The sequence below is a fragment of the Loxodonta africana genome, chromosome 18 (genome assembly GCF_030014295.1).
Source record: "Loxodonta africana isolate mLoxAfr1 chromosome 18, mLoxAfr1.hap2, whole genome shotgun sequence".
In the NCBI taxonomy this organism is placed as follows: Eukaryota; Metazoa; Chordata; class Mammalia; order Proboscidea; family Elephantidae; genus Loxodonta; species Loxodonta africana.
This window is the reverse complement of record NC_087359.1, coordinates 22862182-22873812: the sequence shown is the minus strand read 5'-3', so window position 1 is coordinate 22873812 and position 11631 is coordinate 22862182. Positions and strand designations below refer to the sequence as shown.

Below are 11631 nucleotides of genomic sequence, written 5' to 3'. Positions count from 1 at the left end.
TGTATGTTTTTTTGGCTATAATCTGTAGCTCTAAGTATGGTATACTCTTCCTGAATTCTCTGAGTCATTCTAGCAAATTATTGAACCCAAAGAGGCAGTAGGAGCCAGAAGGTCAGAAAGTAAGGGTGCCCTGTGTACTCCTGAGCTTGTGACTGGCATCCTAAAGGGGTTAGTGAGAAACGGGTGTGATTCTGTGGCCACAAGGGTAGAAGCTGGGGTGTCATGTGGACTCCTCAAGTTTACAGCTGGTGTCTGCCTATTTGGCAGTCTCAAGGACTGTTCTTTTAACTTGTGAGTGCTGACGCAGCTCCTGTGGCAAGGATCAGGGAAGAGCCCCATGGGAGGGTTGTCTGAAGGGCAGTGTCTGTCTAACTTGTGAGCTCTGACCCAGCTGTGGGTGGCTATGACTGGAGAGAGAGTGCCACTTAGGTGGCTGGTGAAGAGGATGAAGAAGTGGGGAGGCCAGGACTAGATCCATCTCCACGTTTTGGGGATTGGATTCAGGCTGGTTCTCACCGTGCAGTTGGCAACGAAGGTAAGGTTCTACCGCTTTGCTCTTAACTTAAACCTGTAACCAAACCTGTTGCTGTTGAGTTGATTCTGACTCCTAGCAACCCTATAGGACAGGACAGAGCTGTCCCATAGGATTTCTAAGGCTGTAAATCTTTACGGAAGCAGGCTGACAAATCTTCCTTGTGCGGATTGGCAGATGGGTTCAAACCACTGGCCTTTTGGTTAGCAGCTGAGCACTTTAACCATTGTGCCACCAGGGCTTCTTGCCCCTTACTTAGTGCACTTAAATTTCAGGTTGAGACTGATCACTCTGGATTGAAGGGACAAGAGATGAGTTAGAAGGCTATTATATAAACCAGGTGAAACCAGGTGAGAGAGCGAGAAAGCCTAAGTTCAGTGACAGGTGCTTGTGAGAGCCAGGCCTTAAAATTAGCTTACAGCAAGAGATCCAGCAGCCAGACTACACCTATTAATAGCAAGAGCCTTAACAACTGTGTCGCAAACAAAATAAAATGGAGAACGAGGTCTGAGTTGAGAGTGTTTTTTACCTAAGGCTACACAGCCAGGAAGAATGAAGAGCATGTGTGCAGAATCTGTGTGTGTGTGTATATGTGTGTGTGTGTGTGTGTGTCTTCTCCATAGGGTTCAGCTCTCAGCTTGAACCTCTGCAGAAACTTCTCGGATCTCCCACGTTAAAAAGCATCTCTTCTCCCTTGCTGCTGGTCCTTCTCCACACTGTTGCTTTATTTTATCTTCCCCATAGTATTTGTTACCATCCTCAATTATCTCATTTTATTGTTTTCATGTTTATTGCTGCCCAGCTCTAAAATGTAAACTCCAGGGAGACTGGGACTTGGTTCATTGATGCCTCAAAGTGGCTGAGTCTGACACATGTTACCAAACACCAAACCTGTTGCTGTCGAGTCGACTCTGACTCATAGCGACCCTACAGGATAGAGTGGAACTGCCCCTTAGGGCTTCCAAGGAGTGGCTGGTGGATTTGAACTGCCAACCTTTTGGTTGGCAGTTGAGCTCTTTAACAACTGTGCCACCAGGTTTCCAGTTAGGAGTGCAATCAAAACAAACAAATAGCTAATATAAAACAAGAAAGAAAACGTTAGAAACAAATCCCCCAATGGGAAATTTAGAGACCATTGGAGAAGTACTTACCTTACACGACAAGGAGAGATTGAACGGTGATCTTGTGGCATGACATCACTTTTAATGGGACATAGAATCTCATGATATCTAACTTTTGCAGCAACCGAGATCCAGTTCAAGGGAAAATCTAAGCCACTTGGGCTGGCATCCAACCAAGACAGGGATGGGCAGGCTGATTTTCAAGATAAGAATAAGAGAAACCTTCAGAACCATCTTAATAAAACACTCCACTTATACAGCAAAGAGTAGGCATGATAACCACCTTGTGAATTTCTTTAACCTGTTAATTTTGACAGGCTTGTCAGTCTTGTTGCCTTTAGTCTGGCTTCTCAGAGTAAACAGCAATAAGATGCTTAAACTGAGAGAGAGTATGTGTGTGTGTTTGTGTGTGTGTGAGAGACTAAGGACAAGGAATAAAGGATCTGTGACAACTGTGAAAAAGAAAGGAAAATAACCCAGTCCCCAGGGCTTTGGGCAACTATTAGAAGGACAGAGAAGTGGCCTGTTGGCTTGGTGGTTGGAAATAATGATGCCATCTCTGAAATTAAGTGGAAGTACATACTGGGAACCATATTGCCTGCTCTTGTGTCATGCAAGTGGAAACCTCTTTGAGAGGATTAGAGCAGATATTCTGATATTTTGTAGAGGTGGAAACCGAGTCCAAGTGAGATTCAGATTCAACTAATAATTAATAGGGATTTAATAGTAATTTGATAATTATTTAATTATTAGTGCCTGGCTCAGTGAAAGGTGACCTCCCATTCGTTATTCCATTTAAACCTTAAAGTAATTCATTGAAGTAGGGGGTAGTATCTCCACGTCATGAATGAAGACATTCAGGTTTAGAGAAAAGTTACTGACACAAGGCAATCGGGAAGTTGAGAATAGATCTGGAATTGGATTCTGTCTCCTAACCCAGACTTTTCCATGAAATGCCAAAACACATTTTATTTCAGACTGTTTCTTCTTAAGCTAATTTGATTTTTAAACCGGAGTAACTTGGAATTATAATTCATATTATTTTGGTACAATCTTGACATCCAGAATCAAGAAACATAATCCGATCACCAAACTTCCTCCACTTCTTTATAAAGCACAGCAGGCTTTTTGGTGAGGGAAGATTTATAAGGATTTTTTTTTTTTTTAGATCTTACTTTTTGTTTTAGATCTTACTTAAGAAAAAATTGGGCTAGAAAGGAGACTTCCAGATACTGTTACTAGCAGTCTGTAAGCCTGGATTCCTGGTCTTCCTTCCCAGCTCCAGCTTTCCATTTGGTTGTTTGCTTATTACTTACATTATGACCCTTTTCCTGTAATAAGCTAACATAGAACTTTCTTACACTGAGTCAGGAGGAGGAATTGTAAAGTTATATCAGGAAAGGGGTAAAATCTGTGGCCACTGAGAAGTAAGTGGGGCTGGGGTTGGGGGTTGGAGGTAGGAGGAAGAAGAGAAGAGAGAGGGAATAAAGGCAGCTATATGGCAACCCTGGCAACACAGTGGTTAAGTGCAATGGCTGCCAATCTGAAGGTCAGCAGTTTGAATCCATCAGGTGCTCCTTGGAAACTCTATGGGGCAGTTCTACTCTGTCCTACAGGGTCGCCATGAGTCAAAACCGACTCAACGGCACTGGGTTTGGTTTTTTTTATATGGCAACCTGAGGCCTGCTCCAGGAATGATGGCCGCTGAGAAGGGAACATGAGAATACCACTGATTCATCAACAAAGGAGAAAGAGTTTTAAAGCAAGGAGCCAGGGAATGGTCGCAGAACTATGGGCAACATATAGAAGGTTCTGGGTGAAGCAGGTATTCGATGATTGAATGAAGAGCTCCACCTAAGTACGTCTGATTGTCCTTTGAGGATTCCAGGCAAGATAAGGCTCAGGCATAATTCCAGTATAAGAAGTCCTGGGACAGGTTTTGAGCAAGAGAGCCCAACTTGTTTGATCTCAGTGCTACTCATTAACACCCTTCTGACTTTCTCCTCAGAAACTAGGGCCCACCCACATGGCCCAACTTCCCACAGCCTTCTGGTGACTCCCAGCACACATACCCCACAGAGTTCCACCCACGTGTATCTGTCTTCATGGGCAATGATCTTCACTAGGAATTAGGCCATCTTTTCTACTCTCTACCTCATCAGCCCTCACATTTCCACCAAAACTTATCTCATCTAATAGTTCTCAGGAAAGTAACTTGATTACTGTTGTTGACTTCTTGGTTTAACCACCTTGAGACATTTACATGCTAAAGAAAATACTGGTTAACCCCAAAGGGCTTGTTGTGGCTGTTTGCCATGGAGTCAATTGCAAATCTTAGTAGCCTTTTGTGGCGCAGTGGTTAAAAATATCGACTACTAAAAGAAAGTTCAGCAGTTCGAAACCACCGGTGGCTCCCCATCAGAAGGATATAGCAGTTAGCTTCCATAGAGATTTATAGCCTTAAAAACCCTATAAATTTGCTATGAGTTGGAATTGACTCCAAGGCGGTAAGGCAGTGGATTAGTGACCCTATAGGACAGAATAGAACTGCTCCATAGGGTTTCCAAGACTGTAATCTTTATGGATACATACAGCTACATCTTTCCCAAGGAGTAGCTGATGGGTTCAAACTGCCGACCTTAACCACTTAACCACTATGCAACCAGGTCTCCCTATCAAAGGGCTTTAAAAAAGAAAAAAAAAAAAAAACCCATTGCTGTTGTGTCAGTTTTGACTCATAGCAACCCTATATGACAGAGCAGAACTGCTCCATAGGGTTTCCAAGGACCACCTGGAGGACTCGAACTGCCAACCCTTTGGTTAGCAGCCATAGCTCTTAAGTACTACACCACCAGGGTTTGCATCGAAGGGCTTGGACAGCAGTAATTAAATATTTCTGAAGATATTGAAGGACTTTTTTTGTGTTGCATATAGAACTTCACATGGTAGACAGTTAATATATGTACGTTAAGTAGATGCTAGAGACAAGAATCTCATCATCAGCATGACACAGGATTGTTAAGTCTTCACTGTTGTTTTGAATCCTTAACATTCTAAGGAAAAGCCTAAAAGTTTGAAGAACTATCTACAAAAGTAGTCTACCTGGTAAGTTGCTGAATTTTGAGAATATGTGACAAAATGGCAGAGGAGTTGCTTCTAATTTGGTGACACTGATTGAGACACTGCTATGTATTGAGATACGGGACCGCTATAGAGGATATTCATTTGTTTTGTTGCAAAGTTTCCCTGTTGTGCTTATAGCCAATTTGAAGTGTGCTAAATTAGTGCTTCTGCCTTGAAGTCATACAGAGCTGAGGCATAAAAGCAGATCCTACGAGTCAAAGTAGATTAAAAAACCAAAAACCAAACCAGTAGCTGTCAAGTCAACTCGGATTCATGGCAACCCCACATGTGTCAGAGTAGAATTGTGCTTCATAGCTTTTTCCACAGTTGGTTTTTCGGAAGTACCTTGTCAGGGCAAATTAACACAGCATATTAAAAAAAAAAAAAAAAAGGTTAATAAATACTTATTTGGTCTAGCCATTTTGACTAAAGCGTTTCCATAAACTTGCTTTGCTCATTGCATAGGCTGAAAAATGGATGAGTGAATATAATTAGTTTGGTCATCATCTATCATTTAGCTTAAAAAAATTTTGTGTTTTAGAAAATGTATCATTTACACAGTTGAAGAATCAGAAAATAGATGAATAGTATTTGAACTGAAATAAGAGCTGCCTATTTTCCATAAGTTGAAATTCCAAGCCAAACCAAATTCATTGCCACTGAGTCAGTTCTGACTCATAGCAACCCTATGGGGGTTGCTATGTAGAACTGCCCCATAGGGTTTCCAAGGCTGTAATCTTTACGGATACAGATCGCCACGTCTTTCTCTCGTGGAGCAGCTGGGGGTTCAAACCACTCACCTTTCGGTTAGCAGCCAAGAGCTTAACCACTGTGCCACCAGGGCTCCTACACTGACATTGACAACCACAATAATGAACCACAACAAAGGACTTGGTGGCTTGGGGGCAGGATTCTCACAGCTGCAGTTTGTATCCCTGAAATTATTATGTTATTCAGGAATAAATTTTCCACATACTCAGATCTGTTCATTTGTAGCATGTATTAATTGAAAACCCCATTTAGTGATTAGCAGACTTTTGAAAGTACTTAAAAAGTTGCTTGTTTATGACAGCTGCTGGCACCACTGGAATTCAAAATGATGCCAACCAAATGCCATTTCAAATAAAAACTTTTTTCTTTTTTTGTCTTGGCAGCAGAAAAGAGCAGAATCACACAGTAGCTCCTGATTTATGAACTGTGTTTTCTGACTCACAAACTGCACCACGAAGTGTGCAGTTCCCTTTAAGGAACTGGGTTGGAACCCTTTAACAAGAAAACAATCCTATCTTCAGAAATGCTTTTTGATTTGCAATCCCATGGGCCTTCAATTATAATTCATCACGTTCTCGTGCCTCCTAGGATCAGGGGAGAGACTGGAGGCCGGGAGTCATACAGCAGGTTCTTCTATTTGTAAAGTATCATTCAGCCACAGATCCGGTCAGAGCCTACAATGGATGGTGAATATTGTGGATGAGATTTGTGGAAGTACTTTACGTTTAATGTTCTAGCAAGCGTTGAAATGATACAATTGTCTCCCCTAAAACAGGGTTTAAGTGCTGACCAAGGGGAGGGTGCAGCTACTCTACCCAGGTAGGGAGGTTGGTGTGTGCGGTGGCAGACGGGTGGTGCTCAGGGGGAAATTTGGCGTCTGCCATGCAGGTTTTTTGGCTGAGGAAAGATTTCCAGTCTGTAAACAGAGTCCGTCTTCACAAGTGGTCCACCAAACAAAGTGTTGATTGTGAAGTGGGCCTGGTCCCTGGAGAAGGGAGAAAAATGATTCCTTTTTTTGACTGGAGGGAAGTTAACCCTTTTCATTCCTTTGCAACCAGGAACAAACTTCATCAGTACTTGCTGACTAATTTCTCTGGTTGGTTCCAACGGGGGGTCTCTATGTCAGGAATAATATCTACTCATACTGCATTGTCCACTCAGCGGAGTAGCAGAGACTTCTAGTTTAAAGGGACCCCCACCCCTTTGGTCTCCACATTTGGCACAGGTAGACTATGCCAAAAACATTTTCTAATAATTATTAAACCATTCAAATTGGGCTGCAGGAGCTTCTTTTTTTGCACAGAAGTCACTAAAGAACATTTGGAGGTGGCATTCTTTAAATTTGCTTTTAGACTTAAGCTGGGAAACGGAGTGGCCCATCCCATGGATGCTAAACCTGATATGAACTTTATGTTCGAACTTGATATTTTAAAGACTGCCTTTGGAGGGAGAAACATGACTTTGCTTGGGATGGCTTTAAAGAAAGCATCAGGCAAACACCGAAGAGCTACAGAGCAGTGTTCATTTGTAGCATGCTCCCTTTAAGAGGGAAACAAGATTAGCAACTTTGGCAAAATTTCTCCTTCTATTCAGAGGGAAAGAGAAGAGCTGCCAGTGTCAAAAAGGAAAAAAAAAAAAAAAAAAAGATGGATGTTATGGAATAAAGACAAAGACAAAGGCAATTTGACACCTTACTGAATGTTTGCCTGGGAGTGGTTTTGACTCCGGTGGGGTTCACAGAGTTTTGTTTTTGTTTTTTTTCTTTCACAACCAAAGGTGGAGCTAGGGGAAAAGGAGTTTAATCTGAAGTAGGCATCCCTGTTGGTTCTATTCTGTCCTGGGAAGTGTTCAAGGAAGAAAAGTCTCTGTAGAAGACAGAGGAAACAGCAGGTGCTGAAGGTGAGGTACTACTTATTACAGCAACCAGTATGTAACTTAAATTATAACATAAAGATAGAAAATTTTAATGGCATCCTTCTAAGGAAAACCACCTTGCTTCAACAGCTAGAAAGCTTAACAGACTGCTAGCCAAATAGCTGAGTTATATTTTGCCTCTTTAGATTGTGGATTACTTTGTTTTCTAAATGTTCTCAGGCAAGAAGCAAAAAATACTGTTTTTATGTCAGGTCAGAAAAGGTAGCAAGGTTTCATTTGGGATAATCACAGTGTTTACTGAAAACCTTATGCATATGGAGAAATGCTATTTTCTCTAATTGCATATTTTGTTTCTCTGATGACTGAGTTGAATTTTGAACTGAAATGAGTAATCAATACTGTCTCTGTCGTTCAAATGTTGACTTAGCTGTTTCAGGTGGCATAAAGTGGCTTCGAATTTGGTGAATTGCATTAAGGATGGAAATTGAAAGCTAAAGTGTGCTTAATTTTCTTTTTTAGGTGTTAACTGAACACCAAACCAACAAATAGCAACACGCCTAGAACGATTTACTACTGCAAAACTTATCTTGATGCAGTGAGGGCATAGGAAAGAATGAGCTATTACGGTGGCGGCCATCGGATTGTAAACGTGAACCCTAAATATCCATTCTACCCCCCAGAACACATTATAGCTGAGAAAAGAAGAGCAAGAAGACGCCTGCTCCACAAAGATGGCAGTTGTAATGTGTATTTCAAGCACATTTTTGGAGAATGGGGAAGCTATATGGTCGACATTTTCACCACTCTTGTGGACACCAAGTGGCGCCATATGTTTGTTATATTTTCTTTGTCTTATATTCTTTCCTGGTTGATTTTTGGCACTATCTTTTGGCTAATAGCCTTTCATCATGGAGATCTATTGAATGATCCAGCCGTCACACCTTGTGTGGACAACGTCCATTCTTTCACAGGGGCGTTTTTGTTCTCCCTGGAGACCCAGACCACCATAGGTTATGGCTACCGCTGTGTCACTGAAGAATGTTCTATGGCAGTGCTCATGGTGATCATTCAGTCCATCTTAAGCTGCATCATAAATACCTTCATCATTGGAGCTGCCTTGGCCAAAATGGCAACTGCTCGAAAGAGAGCGCAGACCATTCGGTTTAGCTATTTTGCACTCATAGGCATGAGAGATGGGAAGCTTTGCCTCACGTGGCGCATTGGTGATTTCCGACCAAACCATGTGGTAGAAGGAACAGTAAGAGCCCAACTTCTCCGCTACACAGAAGACAGCGAAGGACGGATGACAATGGCATTTAAAGACCTAAAGTTAGTCAATGACCAGATCATCCTTGTCACACCAGTAACTATTGTTCATGAAATTGACCATGAGAGCCCTCTTTATGCCCTTGACCGCAAAGCAGTGGCCAAAGACAACTTTGAGATTTTGGTGACATTCATCTATACTGGTGATTCTACTGGAACATCTCACCAATCCAGAAGTTCCTATGTCCCCCGAGAAATTCTCTGGGGCCACAGGTTTCATGATGTCTTGGAAGTTAAGAGAAAGTATTACAAAGTGAACTGCTTACAGTTTGAGGGGAGTGTTGAAGTTTATGCTCCTTTTTGCAGTGCTAAACAATTGGATTGGAAAGATCAGCAGCTCCAAAACATGGAAAAAGCACCACCAGTCCAAGGATCCAGCACTTCAGACACCAAGGTCAGGCGAAGGTCATTTAGTGCAGTTGCCATTGTCAGCAGCTGTGAAAACCCCGAGGAGCCCACTACCTCTGCCGTGGATGAGTGTAAGGAAGTGCCTTATCAGAAAGCCCTCGTAACTTTAAATAGAATCACTGTAGAATCCCAAATGTAGTCTTAAACTGTAATTACAAGGGCTACCGCACAATCATTTTACCCTCCCGTCAGCTTAGCTGTAAACATGACTTTTAAAGAATGATGTAACTATGATTTATGGTTACTGGGGAGAAGTAGAGTAGGTTAAACCTGATAAAAGATAACCTAAAAATCTCATAGTCTACAATTGTTTCAACTTTATTATTTTTTTGGGGGGGGAGGGCTAGGATTTTTTTTTTTTGAATAGGAATGCTATTAAGAAACTCAATTGATTACTTTAAATTTCTTTTCCTTTGATTATCCTATATACTTATATCTTTCATTGGAGAAACAATTCTCAGCAATGGGGAACAAAGGCAGGATGCCAGAGTAAATACAAATAGGAAGAAAAGCAGTCAGCATAGATAAAAAATTCTTAAATATCAGCTAGTACAATGGTATCAATATTGTTAGTATAATGAGTGATTTCCTATAGACAACATAATGCTGAGAAATGCCAGATAGGTATTCAATAGCTTGTAATGTTCAGATCTTTAGCTTTGTAATCAATTGACCAGCTTAAGTCCTTATGTTTGCACCTCCTGGTGCCTTGTACTAGCTGGCGTACATGGTGGCTATAAAACATAGACCATGCTGGCAATTTAGAGAGTTCTTCCCCAGGTAATGATCAATAATTACTAGAAATATTTTTTCTCTAACCCTCGAGACAGAAGAGAAGTTGACATTATTCAGAGTAGTATTTCTCTCTTAAATACCCGGATTCACCTCCAACAAATGACTTTCTGTGGAAGAGAAGGAATGAAGCAATCATGATACCACTAGGTTCTTCAATCAAGTGACATCCTATGCCTGCCTCCCACCTCCTTCAAGGACAGATGAAGGCTCAGGAGCATAGAGATGGGGTGAAGCATTGGACAGCAGTGATAAACATTGGGAAAGCTTTTGAGAGAAAATGTTCTGTGCATGTGCCCTGAAAGACAGCAGCCTTGGCTGGCAACATAAGGGATGGGACCATTTTTGTTTTTTGTCTTTGTGGGGGAGCTAGGTGTGGGATTGTTTGTCTATGCCAAGAGCAGTTGTGTATGCTTCCTGTCTTGATTACCATACAAGACATAAATGACCCCAGTTGTGGATTTGGAGACCCTTTTCCACTGAGCTTGGAAGAGTTATTTTAATTGGTGATTTTCTGAAATATAATTAAGATGATTTGAATGCAAATTAAGTCAATAAGCTGAGTGCTATAGAATTTCTTAAATTTTAGAGCGTGAGATAAATTTATATTCTCTATTTCTTTTTTTTTTATTTCTATGCTAAGTGATATCAATCACGATTTATTTAACCACGATCATCTAGGAGTGAAGAGTATCTCTGAGCTTTATAAAGTAAAGAGTTATTAGCTACATTCAGAATTATCTTTTTTTTTCATTGCTGCTGCACTGGCAATACGTAAATGCCACAGTTTTTATTTGTTTTATTTTAATACATAGACACATATTTTTTGCTCTTACTGGAAAATCCCAATCTCTCTCTCTCTTTCTCCCTCTCTTCCTTTCTCTCTCTCTGCATTTAAATTAAGCCACAAGTTGATTGAACTGAGGCGTAGTTCAAGATTACTAACAAGGGCAAAATACATAGATGTATAAAGTAATTATCTTTTCTTTTTTTCTTCTTTTTTCATTTTCTTCCTCCCTCCCTCCCTACCTCCCTCCCTCCCTTCCTTTCTTTCTTCCTTTTTCTGACCTATGAGCAATTAAAGTTACTTTTTAAATGCACATGTACAGTCTTCTATTCCTATTTTATGGATAGATTTGCTCAAGACACAAGTTGCAAAAATCCTGAAGCTTAATATCAGAGCTCTAACTAGTGCACTTTTTTTCTGTCTTGCTTCAGGAATGCAAAATCTATTTTTTAAGTTTCCTACACACTAGAGATTTGGATTTTGCCGCAGCAACTACTCAGCTGTATCAGAGTGATGCAGTCTACTCAGTAGAAAACAACCACTCCCACAACAAGTAAAAATGACTCTGTTGTAGCTGGTTTCACAAACTTTTGGTTTCATTTCACTTCACTTGGCTTCCTGGACTCTGCCTATCCTCGATGCTTGCCTTGTTAATATCAGAATAGGGGCATGAAATACATCCAGCTGTATTGTGTGCCTCCACAATCAAATCCTCTCAGCCAGCAAAGAATGTAAAATCAGCATTCATATGTAATATTTGTCTCTGATTTTCTGTTTTGATTCATAACACACTTTGATGCCCCAAGGAGTTACTTAATAATAAAGATCTTAAAATTATGCAAAAAGTGTATGCATATAACTACATTCCAAGTGATGGAAACTCTGTGTATGGATAC

At 40.9% G+C, this 11631-nt stretch overlaps 1 protein-coding gene across 1 annotated transcript; it reads left to right on the top strand.

The window, feature by feature from the left end:
- Positions 1 to 7179: 7179 nt before the first annotated feature.
- Positions 7180 to 11108, top strand: KCNJ16 (potassium inwardly rectifying channel subfamily J member 16). Its single transcript, XM_003417285.4, has 2 exons — positions 7180 to 7446; positions 7942 to 11108. The coding sequence occupies exon 2, from the start codon at positions 8036 to 8038 to the stop codon at positions 9293 to 9295; it is 1260 nt and encodes a 419-aa protein (XP_003417333.1). The 5' UTR covers positions 7180 to 7446; positions 7942 to 8035; the 3' UTR covers positions 9296 to 11108.
- The last annotated feature ends 523 nt before the right edge of the window (positions 11109 to 11631 follow it).

Bases quoted from the DNA above. Each gene is read 5' to 3' on its own strand.
- KCNJ16 (XM_003417285.4), top strand. From the start codon at position 8,036: ATGAGCTATTACGGTGGCGGCCATCGGATTGTAAACGTGAACCCTAAA.